The sequence below is a fragment of the Microtus oregoni genome, unplaced genomic scaffold (genome assembly GCF_018167655.1).
Source record: "Microtus oregoni isolate MIOR12 unplaced genomic scaffold, Mior012 000092F_000, whole genome shotgun sequence".
Lineage (NCBI taxonomy): Eukaryota > Metazoa > Chordata > Mammalia > Rodentia > Cricetidae > Microtus > Microtus oregoni.
In genome coordinates, this window is record NW_024544601.1 from 6,218 (window position 1) to 33,794 (window position 27,577).

The 27,577-nt window shown below is 46.5% G+C and overlaps 1 protein-coding gene across 9 annotated transcripts; it reads right to left on the reverse strand.

Moving 5' to 3' along the window:
* Positions 1 to 359: 359 nt before the first annotated feature.
* LOC121442580 (histone deacetylase 6-like) lies at positions 360 to 23,816 on the reverse strand. 9 transcript variants are annotated; one of them, XM_041644170.1, is made up of 29 exons: positions 23,629 to 23,806; positions 22,781 to 22,900; positions 22,565 to 22,693; positions 22,343 to 22,431; positions 20,327 to 20,411; positions 20,192 to 20,232; positions 19,381 to 19,477; positions 19,151 to 19,248; positions 17,255 to 17,359; positions 17,083 to 17,151; positions 9,951 to 10,077; positions 9,795 to 9,860; positions 9,638 to 9,697; positions 9,481 to 9,570; positions 8,584 to 8,690; positions 8,432 to 8,499; positions 8,063 to 8,234; positions 7,855 to 7,983; positions 7,522 to 7,690; positions 7,152 to 7,285; positions 6,301 to 6,369; positions 5,988 to 6,180; positions 4,307 to 4,456; positions 2,664 to 2,838; positions 1,732 to 2,195; positions 1,495 to 1,596; positions 1,219 to 1,365; positions 997 to 1,125; positions 360 to 755 (listed from the first exon to the last, which is right to left on the reverse strand). In XM_041644170.1, the coding sequence occupies exons 1-29, from the start codon at positions 23,722 to 23,724 to the stop codon at positions 687 to 689; spliced, it is 3,549 nt and encodes a 1,182-aa protein (XP_041500104.1). In that variant the 5' UTR covers positions 23,725 to 23,806; the 3' UTR covers positions 360 to 686. The 9 variants fall into 9 exon arrangements, with proteins under 9 accessions (XP_041500104.1, XP_041500099.1, XP_041500098.1 ...); XM_041644165.1 differs by having other exon boundaries at positions 1,678 to 2,195; positions 22,565 to 22,690; positions 23,629 to 23,805; XM_041644164.1 differs by having other exon boundaries at positions 1,678 to 2,195; positions 23,629 to 23,805.
* Positions 23,817 to 27,577: the final 3,761 nt, after the last annotated feature.

Below are 27,577 nucleotides of genomic sequence, written 5' to 3' on the forward strand. Positions count from 1 at the left end.
CTTCATCTTTAGTAGCTCTGACCTAGAACTCTGCTATGTAGACCAGGCTGGCCTTGAACTCAGAACTCCACCTGCCTCTGACTCCCATTTGGGGATAAAAGGCTTGTGTCACCACCATGCCTGGTGAGACTCCTATTCTGTGGTAGGTAATCATTTTATCATGAATTATATTATTTAATTTCCAATAGAGCCAATCTAGCTGCCTGCTTCAATTTTAGATTTTTTGGGGGGTGATGGATGGACAGTTCGTTTGATGACAATCCCTCCACCCCACCGCTTTCTTCTCCCCTCCCTTTTTTGTCAGCTGTGGTGGCTGGGAATGAGGGGTTTTTCAAAATAAAAAAAAAGCTTTCTTCAGGTTTTGTAACAACTTAAACTTTATTAAATATGCAAGCCTGCTATAACTGCCAGTTGTACCCTTCCATGTCATCCTTGTGATTTCAGCTCCTAAGTTGTCCCTCCTTCCTTCTGGGGTAGAACAGTAATGTTCCTGGAGCAGGCAGTGAGCAGGGGCAGATTTACAACTGAACATTATAAGTCCTTTTAAAAGGATGTGCACTTAAGTAAGCACTGTACAAAGGATATTCAAGGATGGGTTCAAGTGAGGCCACCCTCATCCAAGGTACAGGTTGCAGTGTACTAAGCTGCTGTCTGGGGCCTCAGAAGGCAGCAGCATGTTCTGGGACTTAGTGCGAGTGGGGCATGTCCTGCCCAAACTTGCTCTGGTGAGCAGCGCTCTTCACTTCCTGGAGATCCTGAGGGAAAAGCAGGGACAAGGTAGATGAATGTGAAGGTGGCTCTTCTGTAACCACAAAGAGGCTGTTACCACTGAAGCCCTCAGCTACTGCATCTCACAGACTACGGATTCCTGCCAATACCCACAGGGCAGCCATGCAAAGGGCTCTGTGTTCTCCTCTTACCAAATGACAGAAGGGATATGAGGTAGAGAGGGACAGGGCCCAGTGTCCATGGGCTAACCACCCTTCCCAGGCTCACCTGGTGGTGGACATAAGCCTGGCAGACATAACACCAGGTAGACAGGTCAACACAGCTGAGGACTAACGGGTGCTCAGAGGCTTCGTGGTGGTGGACCATATGGGCACGGACATAGCGACTGCAGTACACCTGCGGTGGAAGGGTGTGTGTGAGAGCCGTACCAGCTCAAGTTCGCTGCTGAGCCAGCTTCTACCCGATCAATTCCCTTCTTTTGCTCCATACCTGATAGCAAGTCAGACACACCCAGTTCTCCTGGAGTGTCCCACAGGTCTTACATGGTTGGGCCGTATCCAGGCCTTCTGCAGGAATGGGGCATACTGCCACCAAGTGGGGACACCAGGATAGTGGGGTCACAGCATAAAAGACATCCTAGAGTGGGTAGGTAAAACCGGGTAAGGAAAAGATTCCACCTCTCCACATACATCACGTGTGTTCCTATCTGGAGGCGTGAATAGACAAGAAACAGCAGCCAGAACCCCAGGCTCTCTCTGAGCTCACCTGGGCATTAAAGTTCCCAAATCCTTGTGTCAGCATCAAGCTGTTCATGTCCTGCCCTCCAGCTGCTTCTCCTAGAAGGTCCGCCTCATAGTCACAGACCTCCTAGAAACAGAAGGAAAAGATGTATTTGAGAATGCCCAGTTCTCACTCCCCCACCCTCTTCCCAGGCGTGGCAGAGTTTACCAGAGCTGCACTGTTTAGTTTCAAAGTGCTGAGACACCCACTGAGACTGCTCACTGGGTCTGGGGACTGCTGGGCTGTGGCTCCCTGCACAGGGGAAGCTTCTGTAGTCTGCTTGTCTGCGCACGAGGCTTGGGGAGTTCGGATTGGCTCAGTTTCTCCCACAGGATCCTCGATGGTGTTCTGGTTAGGCGTATTTTTTATGGTTTCTGCTGAGGCATGCTGGTCCATTGTGGTTCCTCTCACAGAAGTCTCCTTTGAGGTGGCCTGGTCCAGTGAAGCTCCTCTGGCAGCCTGTTCTGAGGACTGGCCCTGAGCAAGCACGGCCTTAGCTGTCTTTGACTTAGTATGGCCTAGCAGAGATTCTTTTGCAGATGCTGCTGCTGCAGTCTTCCTCATGCCTGCTTCTGGACCCTTTCCAGAAGGTGTGGCCATTCCCTTAGCTGACACAGGATTGGTTGCTTTGGGCAGCTTCTTGATGACAGGCTTAGAACTGGGGCATTCTTCCTTGTCTTCCATCTCTGGAATAATGGAAAAGACACCTGAGTGTGAATACCACCCCTCTCCTGCCTTTACTCTCCCTTTTTTGAATTCCCTTATTATTTTCAATTTTCTTTCATTCTTCTTTTTCTTTTTTCTTTCTTTTTTTGTTTTTTTCGAGACAGAGTTTCTTCTGTAGCTTTGGAGCCTGTCCTGGAACTAGCTCTTATAGCCCAGGTTGGCCTTGAACTCACAGAGATCTGCCTGCCTCTGTCTTCCGAGTGCTGGGATTAAAGCACCACCACCACCGCCTGGCTATCATTCATTCTGCTTTTTCTTTTCTTTCCTTTTTTAAGTTTTCCCCCCCTTTTTTTAAGTTTTCCAAGACAGGGTTTCTCTGTGTAGCCTTGGCTGTAGACCAAGCTGGCCTTGAATGCACAGAGATCCGCCTGCCTTTGTCCCCCAAGTGCTGGGATTAAGGGCATGCGCCCCACCATTTGGCCACTCACTCATCATCCGCAAACTGCGCCAGTATCTGCGATGGACTTGGATGGTCTCAGTGATTGAGGCCAGGGCTCCTGGCTGTGGAGGTCGCAGTGAGGTAAGTGCGGGTGGTGGATCTCCAAGGAGGGAATGGGTGCAGGCAGCCATAGATTCAGAGATGGACGCCAAGTTATATCCACCCTTTGTAAAAGAGAGGGAAGGATTCAATGAGGGTTCATCAGGGAATTGAGGGTTAGATATCCTGGCTCTCCAAATTGTTCTCCTCCTTGTTCTAGAGGGTGATACCAGAGAAAAATGAGTGTAACACACATTTGTACACTGGGCAGCACTCACTGTGCGAGGTGGCTGTTGGGGGAATGTAAACTGTGCTGTCAAGTGCAAGACAACAATAGCAATACTAGTAACAGTATTAATAAACAATTGCTTACATTTGTTATTTGCTGTGAGCTAGACCCTATTTTAAATATTTTATGTATATTAATACAATCCTCACAATGACAGATGCTCAATCTATACAGAAGTGCACCCTTATGCCATACCTATCTTCACAGTGTTCAGGAACCTCTGACCTCACATCATAGATAGCAGAGATTTGACCCACACAAACGAACATGGCAGATCCATAATGAGTGCCTGTTGTGACCTGGGACAGGAACAACTAATATTCTATGTGATCCCCTAACTTGAGTTTCTTCCTGCTCGATCGAAACTTCTATTCTTTTTACACATATGGGAAGCAAGGCCCAGCACAGTTAGACGACTTGTTTGTGGTCCCAGCAATTGAAGAAGCAGGGCTGTTATTTGAACCTGGGCTCACCAAAAAGTTTGTGTTGTTGTGGGTGTGACCAAGGAATTGCGCCTAGGCCCTTGGTACATGCCAGACAGCACCAGCTCTTTCTGTTCCTAGCTCTTGTTCCTAACCAACATCCTTAACCTTCCATAAGAAATACTGTGCAAACCTAAGTGGGACATTGCATAAGCCAGTTAGATTCTCTGGGACTTACTGGTCTAATCTACAAAAACGGCACACAACTTTGCTGAGAAGGTTAAGTTAATGTCCGAAAGATGTAACAGTAGATGACAGAGCATCTTTCCAGCACACACTGGATGCCAGGAATGCCACCTTACTTAGACGGCCCCATCTGTAGATCAGGAAACCCAGGAACAAGGCTGGAGGCACCAGTCACTTTAAAAGGTCAGTGAATTTATACTCTGTCTCTCTTAACATGTTAGGAACAATTCATATGTGGGGAACAGCAGCCCCCCCAGAGGCAAATGCTTAAGTCTCAATTCTGCCATTATTAAATGTGTGACCTCAGACTAGTTACTATTCCACTCAATTCTCTGATTTGTTTTTTTTTTTTGGGGGGGGGGGGCTAAGGCTTTTGAAACAGGGTTTTATGGAGCGCAGGCTGGCCTCAAACTTGATATGTACCTGAGGATGACCCCATCCTCCTGCGTCCTCCTCCCAAGTGCTGGGATTATAGGTATGCACCATCATAGCCAGCTAGATCCCCTGACCTTGAGAGGGAAATGAGCTAAACAGACTGCCTCACAGTGCTGTTTTGCCAAGCAAACTTGAAAGACCAACAGAGCCAACTTTTCCAAACTGCCCTCCTACCCTGGAAAGAGGGATCAAGAGAGTTACCTCGAGGATGAGGATAATGCGGCCATTGGCAAGGCCCATCAGTAGGTGAGTAAGGTGGGCATAACCCTCAGGTGTCACTTGGCAGCCACCCAGTGGGTCCCCTTGTGCAGCATCAAAGCCAGCAGAAACCAGTACGAGTTCCGGGTTAAACTGCAGTAATCAGAGAAGAGAAACATGGGCATAAAGCTTAGGTAGGCAGTAAGTGATGAGAATGAGGGCAAATGAAAGCATGAAAATGCAGGTTCGAAACCAGAGGATGTGAGCACAGGAAGACAGAGGACCCAGCAGAAACAGACATGGCCAGCCTGTTAGAGATAAGGGTATACCTGCCAGAAACTCACAATCTTGGGAGACAGAGGCTGGAGAGATGGCTCAGAGGTTAAGAGAGCTGGCTGCTCTTCTAGAGGACTAGGGTTTAATTCCCAGCACCCACATGGCAGCTCACAACTGTCTGTAACTCTGCTGCCCTTTTCTGGCTTCCATGGGTACCAGGCATGCATGTGATACATAAATATATATGCAGGCAAAACATCCAAACACATAATAGAAGTAAAAGTTTTAAAAAAAGATATTGTAAACATTATAAATTGACAGAAGGGGGTATGAGGTAGAGTCATGAGATAGATATGGATCACAGAGACAAAGAAACATGGAAACTCAGATGGCAAGAGATAGTGACAAGAGAAACAGAGACATGTCCTCTCTCACACACATAAGGGTCAAATATGGGACACACAGGCACATGATGCAGGCTTTTCTACAAATAATATTACTAATACAAATGTCATACACCCCCACTTGCAATCTTACAGTCCCACACTGGCAGGGCTGCAAATCATACCAGGTATACACATATACTCGGTTTCTCATGGGGACAATTAAGACACGGCCACCTCTGCATAGGCACAGTGATGTGCAGCACAGTCACTACAGTTAGAATGGTCAGACACACCCTGTTCATGGTCACAGGAAGCAATTACTCACACATAGTTGCACAGACACAAAGGGTAGTCTCTGCTCCCCGAGCACAGCCATATGCATGCAAATCTAAAAGCACACTCCTGCGCCCAGACTTGCAGAGTTGCGTCCTCATGGAGTCAGTCACACATATGCCATTGGTCCTGCCTCCAGTTCACACACAGCTAGGCCACCCCTGAGTCAGAGCACTCAGAGAGACCCAACAGAGACATCCAGACCCAATCCAACAGACAAGGATGATGATCTCTGTCCAGCCTCCCACAGTCAGAGCATCTCTCTCAGGCTAGCAAGCACAATGCAGCAGCATTCAGTGGCATACAGCATCACACATATCACATAAAGATAAGAGTCACTGAGCAACATTACACACGTGTTCATCTCCTGCCTCCCTTGTACACACAGTTCCACAGAGACAGCATCCCTTATGGATGCCCTCACAACCATGCACTCATGATGGCAGACATCCAGAAGGCACACACACATATATATATACATACAGCCAAGACAGCTGCTCACATATAAAATGTCATATAGAGAGAGCACTTACACACAGTCATATGTGCATGGTCAGAAAGATATATAAGGACATCACTGCCACCCCTGTCCCAACAGCCAACATATGATCTGGTAGTCAAACACACATGCTGAGGAGGCAGATAGTGCTGCCACCTACACAGATGTCACATAATGACCAGAGCCTTACTTCATAGGCAATGGGAAGTACCAGACGATGCCAGGCAGTCAGGTAGTCACCATCACCCATGCGGGGTCCATTCCAGGGCACATTGACAGTGAAGCCTGTACCTGCGGCTCGGCCTACTTGGCTGCTGGCACCCTCATCCCCCATGGGGAAGAAAGTGCCACGGTCATACCGGTGCAGGGATATGTATAATACACTGCCAGGGAGAGAATAAAATGAGAAGGCGGCCATGACAAGCTAAGGACTCCAAACAGCCTTGAAAGGATGGTTCAGCACCCTCCCACAGCACCATCCCGCTCATTGTCCCATCCCTCACCTGGGGTCATCCTCAAACATGTGCTGAGTTCCATTACCATGGTGAACATCCCAGTCTACGATCAGGATCCTGGGGAGGGAAACAGCTCCTTTTAGCAGTCTAGGACATTTAGCCCTAGGAGAAGGAGGGCTCTGGCTAGCTAGATTCCTGGGGTCTTCAGAAGCATTTGTTACCAAGTAGCAGGACTATGAGTATCTTGAGAAAACATTGGCCAGCATTTTAAGACTAAAAGCCCAATCTTGGTTTCTAAGGGCTTTTTTTGTTTGTTTGTTTGTTTGTTTGTTTTTCGAGACAGGGTTTCTCTGTGGTTTTGGAGCCTGTCCTGGAACTAGCTCTTGTAGACCAGGCTGGTCTCCAACTCACAGAGATCCGCCTGCCTCTGCCTCCCGAGTGCTGGGATTAAAGGCGTGCGCCACCACCGCCCGGCCATCTAAGGGCTTTACTATGGGCAGAAACAAGTACTTGAGGCTAGGTCCTAGACACTTCTGAGGACTGACTAAGGAATAGAACTCCAGGCCTGGTTGGCTAATGTCACATGCCAAACCCTAAGTCTTTTGGAGTAAGCCCTGGAAGCCTAGGCTTGGGTTCTGTTAGAATGACCTGTCAAGGCTCAGGAATGTTGCTGTAATATCCTGGATCCTAGTCTATTAAGCATCTAAATGAATGAATGGGCTGGTGACACTAACACAAGCCTCCTGTCCCGTCTGTGGTCAAGTGCTACCCAGTGGACCCTTGCTTGTTTCTATGAAAGCTCCTGGGCTGTACATGGATCTGCCAAGTAAGACTGAATGGGAAAGCAGTGTCCAGATTTCTTCCAAGATCAGGCTTTGGGGTCTCTGGAGAGCCCTTACCGCAGGGCACGTCCGGCAATGACTTGGGCATGGCGAGCAGCTACAGCGACAGAGTTGAAAAAGCAGAAACCACAAGCAGCATCCCGCTCTGCATGGTGTCCCGGAGGACGCACTATTGCAATGCCATTCAAAACCTGCAGAGAGAGAGGAGCGAGACTGGATTTCTGGCCCTCACTCTTGTCCTTTCTGTTCCTCCCTTCCCTTTCTCCTGTCTTCTCTACCGGCTACCAGGGTACCCACTCTGGGGTGCACCTCTCCCACTGCCTCTGTCCTCCTAAGCAGGGGTAGGTGGTCCTCTCTATTTCCTCAGGACCTGATCTCAGGACCTCATTTCTTCAGTCCAACAGCACTGGCTCCAGAGAAGACGCACCTCTCCTGAAAGCACAGCTTCCACCAGGCGGCAGGCAGCGCCCGTGGCAAGCTGTGCGCAGGTAAAGGTGCTGGGGCAGATGTAGATGGAGTCAAAGCTGGAACCTTCACGGTGCAGCTCCCGGGTTTTCATCTTTTCTGTGGCCCGAATCCGCTCCACGTACTCGGCACTGGAGAGACAGAGGAACAACTAGCCACAAGCATATCCCCAGATAAGAATTTGGACCTCTCTAGGTGAGCAGTAGCTCTACCCACCTTGGAGGAGAGCCCTAGGCCCTACTCCTAGAACTTCCCTATAGTCCTGCATCTGGTCCACCCCAGCACAGGGTCTGACCTGTGGCAAGTAAGAAGCTCAGCATCCATGGCAGGCCGCACAGGTAGGATGAGGCAGCGTGCTGCAAGGCCCAGCTCCTCCAAGTAGCACATGATCCGTAAGATGCGCTGAGGTGTCTCAGGATGATGACTAGTAGTGGGGGGGCAGGGGTTTAGTGACTGAGGTGAGTGATCCAACCACCACTTAACCCAGGCCTCTGATGACATACTTGTCCCATAGGTTGCAGTGACTCATCATTTTTTCATCATAGACCAGCCCAGTGCGATCCTGCAGCACTGGCCATCTACATGTATCCAGTGGCAGCGTAGCAGCCTCCCAGCGGCCCTCATCTTCCTCTTCTACCTTGTCTTCCTCCACTTCATCTTCCTCCCGGGGCTCGACTAGAAAGAGGGGCTCAGATCACCCTACTTCCTGAATCTGGATCCCATCATATTCCGAGACAAATGTGGCCTAGACAAGGCCTAAAACCCACACAGCCCTCCCCACCAAGGCAACCCAGGAAAGCAAGAGGAAATCTGGAAGAGAATAGCCCCAATAGCTCATTCCATGTCTGATGCTGATGGTGCCCATTCCCCACCTGATCTCACAAGGAACTCCCAGAAGGGTTCATGGGCTTCTAGAGTGCAGGAGATCGAAGTCTGGGCACTGGGGGTGGGAGAGGCAGAAATGTGATTAAATGGTCCCCAGGCAGGCAATAAGGGCTCTCCTTTCCCATTTTCCCAGGCTCACCTTGCACAAGGTACACCAGGGGACTCCAGCATGGGGCAAGGGTCTCCAAGAAGGGTGTGGAGTGATGCACTGACACCCTTAGCCAGGGCATGGAGGTTATAGCCACCCTGGGGAAGGAGTTATTGGGGGAGGCAAGCAGAGGGTCAGATATTACCAGGGAAGGATATTGATAACAGTAACAATATTTGGGCACGTACTATGTGAAGTGACACAAAATTTTAAGGGTAACATCATTTGATTCATGGGACCGCGATGTAAAGTGATTATAGAGACACAAAGACGTATGAAGTAGTAAGGCTGAGCAAGGAACAACTTTACCAAAATAATCCCATTAAATTTTTTTAAAATCAATTATTTGCTTTATGATTATGAATGTGTAGCCTGTATATGTGTATGTGTGTGCCTATTAGATCTCCTGGAACGGGAGTTATGGATAGTTGCAAGCCACCATGCTGGGACTCGAACCCAGGTCCTATGCGAGAACAGCAAGTGCTCTCAACCACTAGGCATCTCTTCGGTCCCCAGGGACTTCTTATATACAAGAAAGTTCTTGTTTTGTTCTTAGTGGTTCTGAGAATGGAACCCCTTGCATATATCAGATAAGCATTCTACCTTTTAACTCTATCCCCAAGGTCCAAAAGATCTGTTCTTAGGCCTTCAAGTGGGCCAGTGAGATGGATCAGAGGATAAGAGGGCTTGCTACCAAACCTGATAACCTGAGTTCAATCCCCAAAAAAAATCTACGTGGTCGAAGGAGAGAACCAACTCCCAAGTTGTCTTCAGACCACCACTCACGGTACCCGTGGCTTAGTGTATATATGTGTATATACAAACAATAAAAAATATAAAAATTCTAAGCCTTTTATCTACAGGGTTAGATAAAAGTGAGTTACTTACTTCCAGGGACAGAATCAACCTGCCTCCTGCCAGACCCATGAGCAAATGGGTCAGGTGGGCAAATCCTGCTGGAGTGGCAGCCATCTCTCCCTACGGGAACATGAAGCTCAGAATACTCTCCTTTGAAACTGAGAATACCCCAGAGAACCTGCCTTACCTTGGGGTCTCCTTGGAGGGCATCATATCCAGCAGCCACCAGGACCAACTGAGGCTGAAACTGAGGGAAAGAACACACTATGTGAGAACGCATGCCTTCATAGAACATCACCCCTCAGTGTTGCCCCTCACCCCCAAATTTCCTGACTCTCCAAGACCTCAAAGGCAACTGGCATCAGGATGTGCAGGAATGCAGCAATGTAGTCAATGTCCCGCATCCCCACCTGCAGACATAGAAACATGCTATGACAGTCGCCTTTCTTGAGCCCGTGGGAGGGCAGCACTAGGCTCACTTTAGGTGGGAAGACACTGACCTGGTTCCAAGGTACATTGATGGTATATCCTTGGCCTTGGCCTAAACCTACTGTGGACCAGTTAGAAGCTTTAAGGTGGGGCCAGAACCGACCTTGTTCATATCGGTGGATGGAGAAATAAAGGACACTAGAGGCAGAGAAAAGAAATGTTGAGGGGTTACATAGCATGTGTTAACTCATCCCCCAGCACAGAAAAAAATAAAGGAATTGAAAAAGACAAACTTAAGGCTCCCAACCTATAGCTGCAGGGATTTATTCAACAAGCTGTTTTTACCAACTACTCCATTCAGTCCCTCTCATAAGTTTTTCCAGTTCCCAATCTATACTCTCAATTCTTCTATTCATTTACCCTTCTATTCATTCACCAATTTATTCACTTTCCCATTCATTAATCCTCCCCCAGTGTTTTGCCCATTTTTTCTACATACTCATTGACCTCCCACCAGAACCCTCCTGTCACTAAATATTGCTGCCTCTCCAGTGTCCACCCAATTTCAGACTCAAGTCCAAGGTCTCAAGAGCTACTGAGTTGACCCAAGAACCTGGGCAATGATGACCCTGTGAGAAACTCTAAGTCATGTCTTCTCATTGCTCCCTCCAGTGTTATTATCCCAAGGTAATAATGGCACTGGAGGTCCATAGGAGTCTTGAGGGAACTTATTTGCAGAAGCCAGCTTGGGCTGTAAAGAGCCTCAAGTCCATGCTGGGGAACCTAGTGATTCCACTGAAAGAATTGGAGAGATGCAGAGGCCAGGAATGAGGGAAGATGGGGCTTGGTTTTGTGTGTGGAGCTAAAGTGAAGGATGCTGTCATGAAGTCAGTGAGGACAGTCCTTTTTCCTTAATATGTCACAAAGCCACCTCTACTACTGCTATTTCTTTTTTCTTTTTTTTTGGATTTTCGAGACAGGGTTTCTCTGTAGCTTTTGGTTCCTGTCCTGGAACTAGTTCTTCTAGACCAGGCTGGCCTCGAACTCACAGAGATCCGCCTGCCTCTGCCTCCCGAGTGCTGGGATTAAAGGCATGTACCACCACCACCCGGCTACTACTGCTATTTCATAGGTGAGAAAGTGCCCAAGGGGCGAGAGGGACCAACACACAAAACTGATGCTGGAAATGTTCTGACTGATAAAACCTGCAGGTGCAAACTGACAAGACACATGTACATGTTCTGGGTAGAAACGCATGATGAGGGGGCTGGACGGATGGCTCAGAGGTAAAGAACACTGGCTGCTCTTCCAGAGGACCTGGGTTCAATTCCCAGCACCCACATGGCAACCTCACACACAGATTTACGTGCAGGCAAAACACCAATGCACATAAAATAAAAATAAATAAAAAGATATGAAGAACAGAGTCTAGCTTAAAAAGGCATGATATTCAGGTTGACACTAAAAGAACATGATGGTCATATTCCAACAGAAAGTACACAGAGGGCGTGAGGGGAAGACAAAATGAGTATCTATCATTTATCTGTCCATCTGTCTGTCCTGTTACCATCTATCTGATCAACTACACCCTGCCTTGTTCTAGGAGTCTGAGGCAGCATCCCCCGCCTTTCTATAGGAAATGAAATAGTGAGCAGAGAATCTAGACTAATTCAAGAAAGACATCTTCATATGCTAATAATATAGCTATGCAATTTAAAAAATAGAAAATGATACTTAAAATTGGAGAAAAGTATCTTGAAATTGAGGAATGAAAGCCTTATAAAAAGCTTTAGTCCTGAGGCAACAATCAGTGAACCTGGCTGCATGGGTCTATGCTTGGTTCTCTGTGGTTGTTTAGCTTGGAGTTTTTGGTAGGACTCTTAACAGGAGGAATAGAGGGTGTCTCTATGTCTCTAACTCTTTTGCCTGCTTATGGGGCCCTTTTCCTCCTATGGGGTTGCCTTGTTCAGCCCTAATCTGAAGGTTTGTGCCTCATCTTACTGTGTTCGGATGACAGCCCTGGGAATCCTGCTCTTTTCCGAAAGGAAACTGAGAAGCAGTGGATCTAGGGGAGGTCTATGGGGAGGATGGAGAGGGGTGGATGGAGGGGAAACTGCAGTAGGGATGTAATGGAGGAGAGAACAAGAACACAAAGCACCTCTGGTCTGAGTGGGTAGAGGAGGATTTTTTGTTTTGGTTTTGATACAGGATCTCTACTATATAGCTCTGGCTGTTTTGCAACTTGCTACACAGACCAGGCTGGTCTTGAACTCATGGAGAACCACCATGCCCAGTCTGGATTATTTGGTTTTGTTTGTTTAATTGTACTATTTTATGTGTTTGGCTTTCTTGTATGTCTGTGTATACCATGTATGTGCCCGGTGCCTGTGGAGATGAAAAAGGCAACTGGTCTCCTCAAATTGAAGTTCCAGACAGGAACCGCCATATGGTACTGGGACTAGAACCTAGGTCCTTAGGAAGAGCAAGCAGTACTCTTAGCCACTGAGCTTCTCTCTAGCCTTTAATTATATTATTTTCAAATTTTTGACACCGACAGGTAAATATTGACTTTAAACATTCAGTGAAGTACTGAGCAGGGAAGAGAACCTACTGGAGAGTAAGTGCCCTCAGGGGTAAATAAGCAAAGACCCGAAGAAACCCAACTCCACAAGAACCCCCCTCAGAGAACAGAAAAACAGCCTTTAATCCCAGCGCCTGGGAAGCAGAGGCAGGCAGATCTCTGTAAATTCAAGGCAAACCTGGTCTACACAGTGAGTGCCAGGACAGCCAAGGCTCATTTTCTCAGACATGATATTGAGGTTAATGCTTTTTTTTTAAAATGCTAGGGATAGAACCCAAATCAAAACTGTGTAAAACCGTTCTACCACTGAGCTATACCTTTTCTAAAAAATAATTGCTAATTAAAAGATGCATTCTAGAATTCATGCAGAAATAAAATAGGAGTAGAGTAGTAGGTGTAGATATGGATGAAAAAATGGCCAATAGGGGGCTGGAGAGATGGCTCAGCGGTTAAGAGCATTGCCTGCTCTTCCAAAGGTCCTGAGTTCAATTCCCAGCAACCACATGGTGGTCCACAACCATCTGTATTGAGGTCTGGTGCCCTCTTCTGGCTAACTTCGTACAAAATAAATAAATAAATATTAAAAAAAAAAGAAAGAAAAAATGGCCAATGAATTTATTAATGTTGAAGCATTTAATCCAGGAAGCCACAAACAAACAAAATAAAGAATACAAAACTTAAGAAGATAAAAACAGGAAAATTAGTTAAGCATTAAAATAGTAGAGATGACAGAAGGAGCCAGAGATTAAATTAGAAAAATAAGTGAGGAGCTAGAGAGATGGCTCAGTGGTTAAGAGCACTGATTGCTCTTCCAGAGGTCCTGAGTTCAGTTCCCAGCAACCACATGGTGGCTCACAACCATCTGTAACTCCAGATCCAGGGGATGTGACACATACCTTTATCAAGGCTGACGGATTAAAAAAAGAGATGTTGCTTAAGAGCACTTACTGCTCTTGTAGAGGACCCTGGTTCAGTTCCAAACACCCACATGGAAGCTCACAACCACCTTTATTAACTCCAGTTCCAGGGGATCTGACTCCCTCTTCTTACATCTGCAGAGTCATGCATACCCATGGCACACATACATGCACTTAGGCATACACATAAAAATAAAATTAAATCAAAGATGTATGCCCTCTTTCCACCCAAAAAAGACATTATTTTTTCCTGGTATTTGCAAACTGCAACCTAGTGCTTGGATCTTTTCCCACAGTCCCTAAACCTGAGATCTGTATCAACAGACATCTTCTGTTTCCATTCTGGGGAAATGCTTTTTAGGAACACAGACCCATAAATAGCACAGAACAGTAATCTCATGATGGCCCCAAGAACAGCCCTTAAATTTGAGGTATAAATAGGTAAAAGTAGACATTTGAGGAAAGGCACTGATATAAAAAAGGACCACGAAGATAATTCAGTTAGCCTCAGAATGAAGAGACATAACAATATGGAATGGAAGGATGTAGAATGTTTAGGGCACTTCTAATTAGTTCTTTCTTTCTCTTTCTTTTCTTTTCTTTTTTTGTTTGCTCGAGACAGGGGTTCTCTTTTGAACAGTCCTAGTGGTCCTGGACCTCACTTTGTAAAACTCACAGAGATCCTCCTGCCTGTGTCTCCTGAGTCCTGGGATTAAAGGCGTGTGCCACCACCACCCAGTTCTAATTCTTATTCTATAAAAACTAGCTCAGCAAAGAGAGGGTATAAGAACAAGTGAGAAACAAAATGCTTGTGCTGATCAAAGGAATGTCTAGCTAGAGAGGTTGGCACATGTCTGCAGTTTTAGCACTTAGTAGGCTGAGAGAGGAGGATCTCAAGTTGGAGGCCAGCCTGGACTATAGAGAATAAGAATCAAAGCCAGTTTGGGCTACACAGTAAGACCCTATCTCAAAAGAAAAAAAAACCAAGAGTACATAATTCAGAGGGAGGATTTACAAACAGAATTGAGGCCATCTCTCAGGACACTGAGCAAAAGTAAAAAGAGATAGAAAACATGAAATAAGCTGGATAGGGGAGGAGGGATGTCAGCAATTAAGAGATTTTTGTTCTTCTAAAGGACCTGCATTTGATTCTCAGCATACATGGCAGCTCATAATGATAAATCAAGTTTCAAGGGATTCAGCGCCCTCTTTTGGCTTCCAAGGGCACTAGACAAACACATGGCGCAGACATACATGCAGGCCAAATAGCCATACACATAAATTACAAAAGATTTATTTTTAAAAAGCTACACAGGGCTGTGGATGTTGGTAGCTCAGTTGGTAGAATGCTTGCCTAACATGCATGAAACCCTAGGTTCAATCTCTAGTGTCATATAAACTAGGCCTGGTGGCACATGGTATAATCCCAGCACTCAGAAGGTGGAGGCAGGAAAATCAAGAGTTCAACGCAATAAAGTCCAGACAATCCCTTAGGATTGAGGGTTTAGAGCCAGAAGTCAGAACTGAAAAGGCAGAGAAATAAAAATTAAGTTACAACTCTAAGAATAAAGTGGATTAGATGAAACTATGTATATGTAGCAGAGACACAAAAGAGATCCATTTAGAGGGGCAGATGTGGCAAAGGTCTTGGGCTCCCTGGCAGCTGTGTGGGAGAGGCAGAGTTGAGACCTGTTGTCAGCATGTAGCCTTCACAGGCAGAGAGGAAGGGACAATTATCCCAGACAGCTACATACTTGCCCTGACTCTGGACTATCAAATGGCTCCTGCCCCCACTTAAAAACAATAGGTCATCCTTAGCTATATACAGAGTTAGAGGCCAGTCTGAGCTAGACCCGTCTCAAAAAAAAAGTCAAATCAAAACAAAACAAAATTCCATAAAGGATCAAGCCAGGAGGTTTAACATCTAATAGGAGTCTGAGAGAACAGAGAAAATAATTATCAAAGATCTAATATAAGAACATGTACAAAGGGCTGGAGAGGTGGCTCAGAGGTTAAGAGCATTGCCTGCTCCTCCAAAGGTCCTGAGTTCAATTCCTAGCAACCACATGGTGGCTCACAACCATCTGTAATGGGTCTGGTGCCCTCTTCTGGCATGCAGATATACATGTAGACAGAATAATGTATATATGATAAATAAATAAATAAATATTTTAAAAAAAAGAACATGTGCAAAGACAGAAGGTGTAAGACTGCAGATGTAAAATACCAACCCACTGCTAAAGAGAAGTTCACAGGACCTAGAGTTCATGTGGAATACCATATGGGAAAAAGAGAAGAACCGAAAGCCTTTCAGAGAACAAAACAGGTAACTCAGAAAGAAGCGAAAAATACAATTACCATCAGCACCAAGTGCTGGAAAATAGTAAAGCAAAAAAGAAAGTAAAGAAAAAAGCATCTAGCCGGGCGGTGGTGGCGCACGCCTTTAATCCCAGCACTCGGGAGGCAGAGGCAGGCGGATCTCTGTGAGTTCGAGACCAGCCTGGTCTACAAGAGCTAGTTCCAGGACAGGCTCGAAAACCACAGAGAAACCCTGTCTCGAAAAACCAAAAAAAAAAAAAAAAAAAAAGAAAGAAAAAAGCATCTAGATACGACCAAGGACCACAAGAGTACAAGTAATGTAATAAGTTGGATGGAAGGACCACATAAAACAACTACTACTTACAATATAATACTCCCTCTAGTGGCAAGGACTTAATTATTTTCTCTAGGAGGATAAACTGGTACCCTTCTGGAGTAAAGTTTGGCAGTATGTACCAGACCTTAAAGCATGTACCAGACCTTAAAGCATGTTGATCTGCCTGACTCAGCAATTCACTATTAGAAATTCATTATGCAGATATACCTAAAGATATAAATTATATATTTTTAATACTATTCATAGTAGAATTGTTTATACTAGCAAAAACTGGGAAGTATCTTGAATGTCCCAGGATTAACTGACCAGAAGTACAACCATGCAATGAAATATTCTACAAAGAATAAGATGCTTTGTAGCACCAACATGGTAAAAGTATCCCCAATAGTTAGATGAAATAAAGTTACCAATGAACATGTGGAGAATTGTCACATTGGTAGTATATTATTAATAAAGGTGACTATTTACATATGCATAAAAATCTATGAGGCTAAAACCTAAAGTGTCAACTTATTTTATGTGTATGTGTGTGTGTGCATGCTATGGTATGTATATGCAGGTCAGAGGTCAATTTGCAGGAGTTGGTTCTCTGTCTTTCCACCATGTGGGTCCTGGGGATCAAACTTAGGTTGTCAGGCAAGCACTTTTACCTGCTGAGCCATCTTGCCAGCCTCCTATTTAACAGTAAAGAACAGTTTGAAGTACTGTCATAATTGAAAACAAATGAAGTATTAATTTGGGGTCCACTCCAGCTTGGGGGTAAATTGTTAAACAAGATCTCCAAATACTTATAATTCAAACCCCACCTCTTTCACTTCTCTGCACGACATTGTAACCTGTAAGGTTCAGTTTCACCATCTGTAAAATGGGAACTCCACAGTTCTTGCTTCAGAGTAAAATTAGGAGATAGCAGACAACCAGAAAGCAGCGCATTTCCTCAGTCCCGGCCAACTAAAGAACATGAATGCCCTTCCCTTCTTCCTAACACCTATGACTGGGCCTAACAAGTAGCCAGGAGTCCAGTATTTAGGGTGGGACTTGGGATATACCTGGGGTCCTGGTCAAAGGTGAACTGCGTTCCTTGACCATGGTGCACATCCCAATCCACGATCAGAACCCTGTGAGCAGGAAAGAGGGGAGTTTTGTACAGGGGATCAAGTGAAATATGGAGGAACAGCCTAGACCATGGTACCCCAATTCCATCTGTCATTTGGTGCTGACCTCTGAATGCGGTGCTTCTTTTGAGCATAGCGGGCAGCCACAGCCACATGGTTGAACATGCAGTACCCATCCATAAGACTGCGCTGGGCATGGTGTCCAGGAGGCCTAAGCAGAAAAGGGAAGGCTACAGGTTTGGGAGTCTTCCTCCCACACTCCCAATTCTTTCAGCATAGATTCTGTGAATCTGCCAGCAACTGAGTAACTGTGGCTTCTGAAGCTTCACAACCCCCAATCCAATGCTCTCACCAAAAAAGATTTAAAAATAACCATTAAAATGTACCCATATGCCAGGCACTGGTGGCACACACCTTTAATCCCAGCACTTTGGAGGCAGAAGCAGGCGGATCTCTGTGAGTTAGAGGCCAGCCTGGTCTACACAGAGCCGGTTCTAGGACAAAGAGAAACCCTACACAGAGAAACCCTGTCTGGAGAACAAAACAATACAGTGAGACTGTCTCAAAAAAAGAGAAAGAAACAAAGAAAATATAGCCATGCACCCATTTGGTATTGTGGCACGTGCTTGTAATACTAGCACTCAAAGACATTGAAGCAAGAAAATATATAGCTCAAACTCCTGTCTCAAAAAATAAAAAATGAAGTTGTCCACACATATTTTCCCATACCCAGCCATTTTGCTACATGGCCTTAGGTGAAACCTATGTAGTAAAAATTGCTATGTTCATAAATGGTCCACTGTTATTTGCTATGGTATTAGTTTGAAGCAGCAAATGACTGAAACCAAAATGCCCACCAGCATGAGAATGCCTAACTTAAAAAGTATATTTCACCACTGGGCAGTGGTTTAATCCCAGCACTTGGGAGGCAGAGGCAGAGGCAGGAGGATCTCTACGTGTTCGAGGCCAGCCTGGTCTACAAAGTAAACTCCAGGACAGCCAAGACTGCTTCACAGAAAAACTGTCTCAACACTCTCCCTCCAACCCCCACAAAAAAGTATATTTCACAATGGCATCTCACTCAGGTATAACACATATTAAGAGAAAGCTTTCAGCCGGGCGGTGGTGGCGCACGTCTTAAATCCCAGCATTCGGGAGGCAGAAACTGGTGGATCTCTGTGAGTTTGAGGCCAGCCTGGTCTACAAGAGCTAGTTCCAGTCTGGAAGGGAGCACACTGTGTGCTTTTTAGCATTGGTGATTTAAAAAAGGAGTGGAAAGCACAAAGGCCATCTTCTGCATTTTATCAGTTCTAGAAAGTCAGCTGTGACAAGATGTTCTATGATTTTCCATGGCAACAACAAAACAGAAAATGCTATTGGCTAAAATCTGAGATGTCACGGTTTGTTGGCTACATTGGATTTCAAGATGTTCCAGATAGAAAAGAAACACATACCTGTGAATCAGTGAACTATGATACTTATTACTTACTCACAAGACTATCTGTGAGAAGACACAGAAGTTACTGGTTATAATGACTATCTTTCAGGAGCACATCCCCAAGGATAGGAGAGAATTTTTATTGAATTCCCCTTCATGTCATTTGACTCTTCGACCATATGAAGACATAGTACCCGAGCTAACACATTTTACATTTGAGAGAAGGACTTTATTTTTTGAGAAAGTAGCTTATGTAGCCCAGGCTGGCCTCAAATTTACAATGTAGTTCAAGCTAGCCTTGAATTCCTGATCCTTCCACCTCAAAAGTATTACCTCCATGCACCATTAGGTAGAAAGATTATTTTTAAATGTGAGTAGCAGCGGTGGTGCACACCTTTAATCCCAGCACTTGGGAGGCAGAGGCAGGCAGATCTCTGAGTTTGAGGTCAGCCTGGTCTACAAAGCCAGGACAGCCAGGGTTAGACATAGGAACCTTGTCTTAAAAAAAAAAAAACAAATAAAATGAAATAAAAATGTAAGAAGTCAAATGCTTGAGAGTCCTACCTGATGACGGCCATGCCATTCCGAATCTCAGCCCCCAGGACCGCATCTACCAGCCTGAGGACAGAGCCTGTGGCCAGACAGGCACATGAGTATGAATTCTAGAGACCAAAGAGAAGAAATGAGAAAGAAGTGGCCTATCAACTTAGCTTTCTTCCCACAGTGAAGTTGGCACAGACATGGGAGACCCCGGAATTGCTGCCCCACCCTGACCTCACAGTTCTCATGCATACCGGATGCAGATAGACGGAATCATAGGTGCCTGCTAGTATGCGAAGTTCTCCTTCATTCATGTACTGGGTTGTTTCCATCAGATCAATGTATTCCAGGCTGGGGACACAAGATAGGGGATAGGTCTGAGAGCCCTGTTTCCTCCCCGGCCATACCTTCTACAAACCAGGTCTCTGGCCAAATAAGACCTCCAGCCCACCTAGGGGATTGGTTGGGATGTAGGCCACGGTTCCTATTTCTCCTCTAGCCCACCTCAGCCCTTATTTTCGTTGGATTCACCCCCATTTTTGCCTCTTGGAGCTCAACTCAGATACTCTCTGCCAAGCTAGTTTTATGTGAACCACACTGTACTAGGCCTCTTCCTTTGAATTCCTACAGCCTCCTAGGAGCCTCCTGATCACTCTGCCAGACATTCACCATCAATTAACTAACCAGATTATAAGAACACTAGCCCATCAGAGGCTTAGGATCTTAGATGCTGTCAGGTACCTGACACACATATTGACCCTCCTGAAAAACTGAGATTTCTTTTCTTTAGGGTGGTTAGAGGCTTTTTCAGACAGGGTCTCATGTAACCCAGATTGAACCTGCTATATAGCTGAGGATTGTCTTGAATTCCTGATTGTCTTGTCTTCACATCCCAGTAATGAGATTATGGGCATGCAGCATCACACCTGGCTGGAAGTTAGGTTTTTGAGCAGTAACAGATTTAGAGAGGCTCAGTGACTTGCCCAAGGCCGACCACAGAGCCTATGGGATTCTGTCCTGGTGAGGGCATCCTCTTCCCACCCTACCAAGCTCCCAAGTTTTCACCTGTGAACCAACATCAGCTCCTCCTTCTCAGCAAACCGGGCCTGGAGAGACATGAGGAATAAAGGGGCTAGAGCATAGGCCATGTCTTGGTGTTGCCAGGTCCCTGCCCACCACCCGCATGCTGGGGGGCTTCACCTGAAAGGACACACAGCGGTCCAGCAGGCTCTCCAGGATCAGCTGCTCTTTGATGGCATGGAGCCGCTCAGGGCATTCAGGGAAACTGGGGAGGTGGAGATGCAGTCATATAACCCACCCAGCCAAGTAAGACACTACGAACTACGTCTGCTTTAGCCATACCTCCCAGCTCGCCTCCCATAGTTGCTCACCTCTTACCTGTGCCATTTAGCCTTTCCTCTTGTCATTTCTGAAGTCTTACACTTTCCTCCCTGCTACTATTCACGCCAGCAGAAGCTCCAGTCTGAGCTGTCTGCCATGTCGCCGTCTCAAGAACCTCCCTACCTCTACACCCCCTCCCCCAACAGCCCCTTCTGTAGATGGCAGTCAGACAGTGGTGAAAAGTCAAAACCCTTTTGTAGCTCCTACTCCATTCCCAGTAGGACCTGAAATCTTTATTAGAGCTGGAAGGCCCTAAAAACCGTGTCCCCATCCTTTTTCTGACCCTGTTTCTTGTCGCAGGCCGCATCCTTCACTTTATTTCACCTGTAATGGTCTCCTTGATCTTCAATTGAACACATACCTTTCAGTCAGGTCTGTAGACGTCAATTTCTTTTGTCTAGAACACTCTTTTCCATAATGACTCCATGGCTCACTCCCTTAATGTCCCTCCCCCAGTATTTTTATTCAAATGTTAGCAGTGCCTTCCCTGGCTGTTGTATTAAAAAAAATGACAACACTCCTTCCCCTCAAACATTCCTCTCCCTCCCAGCTCAGTTATTCTGCACAGCCCTGCTCTGACACTTTTCTTGATGACTTTGAAGGCAGTTTGGTTTACTGCTGTATCCCTCGCTCCTTAACAAATGGAGACCATAAATGAAAGCTTTTGACATCATGAGTTAGTTTTAGGTCAGGATCGGGGAGAGAGCCACTATATTTGTAAATATTAGTGAAATGATTAACAGACCATCACAGAGGCTGGTAAGATATCTAAGATCAGACAGGAGAATCTCAACAGTTGTGAAAATTAAAAGAGGGATCAGTCAAGGGTAAAGACCCATGCCTAGAGGGTGTCTGGCATGCGGAAAGCACAGCAAGAGGACCAGTGTCGGCGAAGTGAACTGAAGCAAATAAGGACTGGCTGACTAGGTCACAAAGGGTGATGTGGAGCCAAATCATGTGGAACCTTAGAGGCCGGGATAAAGAATTCAGACTTTACCTTAAGAGCAATGCTCTGCCCTTGAAGTATTTTAAGGAGGGGAACATCATCTGAAACATTTTTTAGGCTTCAATGTGGAAACTAGAAGCAGGGGACCGATCGATGAGAGTCAGATAGCGAATATGTTTTGAACATAGAGCCAAAAGGAATAAGCAGATTCTTTTGGAAAGTAGAGCAGATGAGAAGTATATTTCAGTATAACTGTCTCTTTCTCAAGGGAGGCTCTGTGACTCTGCATGCTAACTAGTCTAGGGCCCTCTAATAAATACTTCTAGTCAAGTGCGGTAGGTAACTCATGCCTGTCATCTCAGCATTCAGAAGGCTAAGACAGGATTATCACCAAAGATTTAAGGCTAGCTGGGCAGTGGCGGCGCATGCCTTTAATCCCAGCACTTGGGAGGCAGAGGCAGGCGGATCTCTGTGAGTTCGAGGCCAGCCTGGTCTACAGAGAGAATTCCAGGACAGTCAGAAATACACAGAGAAACCCTGTCTCGAAAAGCAAAAAAAAAAAAAAAAAAAAAAAAAAAACCTTAACACTGTTGTTGGCTGTTTAATGACCTCCCCTCATACTCACCAATCAGCTGAGAAGGGATTTTTCTATTTTGTTCACATACATCACCAACTCTTGGCACACAATAGACACATCGATAGATGTGTTAGCTTAAAACAAAACTCTTTCAAGAATGATCCCCACCTCCCTAAATCATCTGCCTCCGGACTATGAGCCAGAATAAGAACAGATTCACTCTTGCTTGGTGGAGGGGAGGCAAATGTGTAAATTTTCTACTGTGGGGACAATCTGGAGGTCCCAGCCTCACCTGTCATCCCAAAGGCAGTGGAAGTCATTTAGTTGCTCATCAAACACCAATCCAGTACCAACCAATACTCTTGTCTCGGGGTCCAGATCCTGCAGGGGCAAAGAAAGAAACACAGATTCATTCAGGTCCCCAATCAGAGAAAACACTGCATACTGTCCAGCATGGGGAAAATCATTGTTTTGTTTGGTAAAGAAGGCTAAACTGCAGCCAGGATTCTCTCACCAGCCCTTGAAGCCCCACGATCAGGTCTTCTTCAACTGTTTGGCTGAGCTTCTTCATTTTCCCTTTCTTCTTTACCTCTGCTAGATTGGGGCTGGAGTGGGATACAGTACCCTTCTTAACACTTCGCTTCTGCCAATCAGAGAGAAAGATCAGAATCTGGACATGGCTGGCTGGCTTTCCCTCCCCCCACTCATCAGGGCCGGGCTGGAGCCTTACCAAGGTGGCGCTGGAGTCCTGAGGGGGCGACTGGGGATTGTGCCTACTCTTTCGCTGCCTGGTAGAAGAATCTTGGCCGGTGGAGGTCATGGCTGAAGGGCCTTCGCTCCTGGAACGGCTCTAGCAGGGGTGTAGGTTGGTGATGAGGTCCTTGGAGTATCCAGAGGACCCCACATCTCTAACCCTTTCCAGGCCCCGCCCCCATTCTAGACCGCATCCTTCGCGCTGTTCCCTACCAGTGCCTTCTAAACCCCGCCCCTCAAGGCCGTCTTCTGCCACAGAGGAAACCTGGTGTCTTCTGTTCTCCTGGACCTCGCTGCTTTTATACGATTCTCCTCCCTCATCTTGCCTTTTCATTAAACAAGGTAATCCCAGGCTCAATCCGGCTCTTCTAAGACCTGCCCTTTCCAATCACCGCCCCCCACCCCTCTACTTCCCAAGCCCTTTCATACCTCTAGTCCTCGCCCAGAACGCTTGGCTTCCGCAACCTGCCCTCTTCAGCCTATCTCCCCGGACAATCACAGACCCTTCTAGACTGCCAGGCCAGGCTGCAGTGGCCTCGGCACCACCCTTAAAGACCCACTCAACTCCACCTCCTATCGGGCCGAACCCGCACCTTCCACACCTTCTGATCACGACCCGATCCTTTCACAGCGTCCCGCTGCTCAGAAGACTGCCCCTTTCGAGCAGAATCCATTAGACCCCACCCCCTTCTCAGAGCCTAACGTTTAACCGAGCTCCCTCCGCCAGTTCCAAGCCACCGCCCCCTTTCCACACGGCCATCAAAGCTGGCCAATCTCCCCCTCCCCCTCCACACCCCCCCCCCGCCCCCATTCCCCGCTACTCACTGAGCGCTGCCCCTTTCTCAAACTCCGCCCTTGGCTCGCACCGCCTAATTCCCGGCGACCTGTGTGGCCCCGGGCACCTGATCCCTTCTTTTCCATTGGGCTGAGTGTTTTAATTTGCCCGCCCACGTCCACCCCACAGCGCGGATCTAGCCCGCCTCCAACGCCTCTGGCGCACACCACACCTCTCGCGAGTTCACCTAATAGACGAGCGCGGATCGTTCTGCGCCTGCGCAAAGCATGACTCACTGGTTCGAGACCCGGATCTGCCCCTAGCGCTGCGCCCTTCCCCCCCCCCCCCCATCCACTGCCGCCATTGTTCTGATTGCGATGACTGCCGTTCTCAGTTCTAGGCCTGTCGTTTTAGGAGCCCTACGGACTGGCATCGGTCGTGCTGTGCACTGATTCGAGAACAAATCAAAGGAGGACGTTCAGAAGGGACATCTTGGGGACTCCTGCGCTGCGCTTGGTGATGACATAGTCGGGTGATTAGTCCGAGATAAAGGCTATGGCTATGGACTAATAAGGCCTGTGGCTGCTGGCAGCCAAAATGACAGTGATGATAAGCGTTGAGAAGTTTCTGAATTAATAGTCACTACCATGGTACGCAAGAAGTATCTCCAAATGCTAGCTATTAACATTCTGCGAAAATGGGTAGGGGCGCAGAAGGACTCGCTAAGTGGCACACATTGCAGAAAGCCACAATTCTGTGATGTTTGCATTGTTACGGCTGCTTTGCAGACAACACACAGACTTAGACCTGCGATCTTGGTCAAGTCACAGCGTTGTCCTCAGTTTCCTTATCTGCAAAATTATGATGCTAGTACCAAGGCCAGAATAGACTTTGGAGGGACGTTTCTCCTGGATAGCAGCTCAACCTACCTGCCCCCTCTGCTGAGTAATCAAACTAATAGCATGTAATGGACTAGGGAGGGAAAATTGTCCCTGTGATTCTTTGGGACGCCCACCCTGTGTCTAACTATCACTCCCACAGGAGCCCAATTTGTCCTCCTGATCTCCCCTTCTCAGTCTCCCCCTCCCATTTCCTACTGGGCTGTACGCTGAAGCCCGAAACAAGCCTGGAGTTCTGCATCACTGACTAGCAAATACATTGACAGTACTGTAACCCAGTAGTTAGATCCACTTGCAAATGCCAGTTTCAGCCTCCTCCATTGCCTTAAGGGCTACAGGTCTAAATCTACACAAACTAAAGAAAATATATAATGATACATAATGAAGAACATTCGGGGGGTGTGATAGCTGCAAAGCAATATAGTAAAGATTCTTACAAACAGCAAAGTCTCATTTCTTGTAGAATCATAAGAGGCTCCTGTACAAAAGGAGTCAGTAAATTTTATAAAGGGCCAGAGCAAATAAAGGCTTTGCAGTCACAGGTAATCATTTTTTTTCTTGGCTTTTCGAGACAGGGTTTTTCTGTATAACAGCCCTGGCTGTCCTGGAACCAGCTCTGTAGATCAGACTGGCCTTGAACTCAGAGATTTGCCTGCCTCTGCCTCCCCAGTGCTAGGACTAAAAGCACATGTCAATGCCCAGCATATTTATTTTGCCTGTGTTTGTGCCAGTGCCTAAGGAAGACAGAAAGGGGCACTGGACTCTCCAGGAGCTGAAGTTACAAGTGTGTAGGAGCCATTTGATGTGAGTGCTAGGATTCAAGCGCTGAGCCATCTCTCTGTCCCAACAACCATTTAAAATACTGGTTCTCAACATGTGGGGCATGATCCCTTTGATCCCTCTATCTCCAAAAATATTTACATTACAACTCATAACTAGCAAAATTACAGTTATGAAGTAACAACAAAAGTAATTTTATGACTAGGGACTCCCACCACCATCCAGCATGCTGAATGGTTTTATGTCAACTTGACACAAGCTAAAGTCATGTGAGAGGTGGGAACCTCAATTAAGAAAATGCCTCCATCAACTGGGTGTGGTAGCACACATCTTTAATCTCAGCACTTGAGAGGCAGAGGCAGTTGGAGCTGTGTGAATCTGAGGCCAACCTGGTCTACAGGCCTGTTAAAATGGTCACACAGAGGCAGGTTACCTTGTCTCAAAAAAACCAAAATCAACAAAAAGACTAGGCACAAACCCTTATATCAAGGCTGGGTAAGTAGCCAGTAGGAGGAAAGGGATCCCAAGAGCAGAAAAAGAGTCAGAGACAGCCCCTGCTCCTGCTGTTAGGAGCCCCACAAGAACACCAAACTACAGAACTGTTACCTGTATGTAGAGTGCTTAGCACAGTCCCATGCAGGTGCCCTGATTATTGCTCCAGTCTCTGTGAGCCTCTTATAAGCCCTGCTTATTTGATTCTGTGGGTTGTGTTCTCCTGGTGTCCTTGATCCCTCTGTCTCCTATAATTCTTCCCTCCCCTCTCCTGCGGGATTCCCTGAGCTCTGCCTAATGTTTGACTGTGGGTCTCTGCATTTGCTTCTATCCATTGCTGGATGAAGCCTCTCTGAGCCCTGTTGGGCTAGACACAGATCTGTTTTTCTAGCTGACCCTAAGGCATTTTCTTAATTAGTGATTGATTCGAAGGGACTGTCCAATGTGGGTGGTGCCACCCCTGGACAGGTGGTCCTGGGTTCTTATAAGAAAGCAGACTGAGCAAGTCACGGGGAGCAAGCCGGTAAGCAGCACTCCTCCATGGCCTCTGCATCAGCTGCCTCTAGGTTCCTGCCCTCACTGCTGTTGATGAAGAACTGTTTTCGAGAACTGTGAGCAAAATGTGAAATAAACTCTCTCCTCCCCAAGTTGCTTTTGGTCATGGTGTTTCATCACAACAATGGTAACCATAACTTGGACAAAAATTGGTACCAGGAATGGTATATTGTTGTGACAAATCTGACCATGTTGTTTTGGGGAGGATTGTAGAAGAACTTTGGAACTTGGGATAAGAAAGCCATTGACTGTTCGGTGCTTATTGAGCTGTTCTGTAGGAGTTGGAAGATAAGAATGTTGTGTTGAGGGCAATGCAGAGATGGAGGCAAGTTTGTAAAGTTTCAGCGAGAAGTTCTGTTGTTGCTGTTGTTTTTGAGACATGGTTTCTCCGTGTAGCCCTGACTGTTCAGAGGGAAATTTAAAGACTTTATTGGGGCCATTTGTTATTTTGAATTAAGAGTCTATGGTCCCAGTTAGCAGGGGCTGAAGAATCAGCTGTGTTTAACAAGATACCAGAACTATTAAAGTGAGGCCTTTGCAGAGATACTCAAGGCTGGTCAGCTGAAGCTGAGAAATTCGTGGTGTGGGAAGTGTTTCTTCAGAGTCAGCAGACAGGGACTGTGTTCCAGAGGTGGTCAAGGTTGTACCTTGTGCTAAGAGTTGAAGGGGGTAGTGTAAGCATCACCCAAGTAGTACTGGTTTTGAAAGCATGAAGGGGTCGTGGAAAGCAGCCAAGGCTTGGCACTGTGAGAGGCCAGGAGAGGCCATTGAAGGTGCAGCCTCAGTGGCAGTTGACACCCAGGACTGATGGGGTCATGCAGAGAAGTTGAGGCTTGGCGCCATGAAAAGAGCCCAAGAGAGGCTATTGGTGAAAGTGTAGCCCAGTTGCAGCAAGGGACCCAGCATTTTGGAGATGGGAGGACCACTAAGGAAAGCAGCAGCAGTGGAGTGGAGTCAGCTGGAGCCTAGAAGACAAGCGCTGCGTGCTACAGAAGGCAGAGCTGGAGAAGTGAGCCAAGCTCCTGGAGGAACGCAGAAGAGCGTGAGTGAACCGCAGGCACTGCACATTGAATTATTTACACTGTTGGAGTTTGCTTTTGCTTTGATTCAATTGTGACCTGGTTCTTCCCCCTTGAATCAAGAAAGTATTTATTTTTTGATTTTACAGGAGTCCACAGTCGAGAGTCTTTGAATTTTAAAAGACTTTAGATTTTAAGAGAGATTGGCTATTTTAAAGACACTGAACTTTAGCCGGGCGATGGTGGCGCACGCC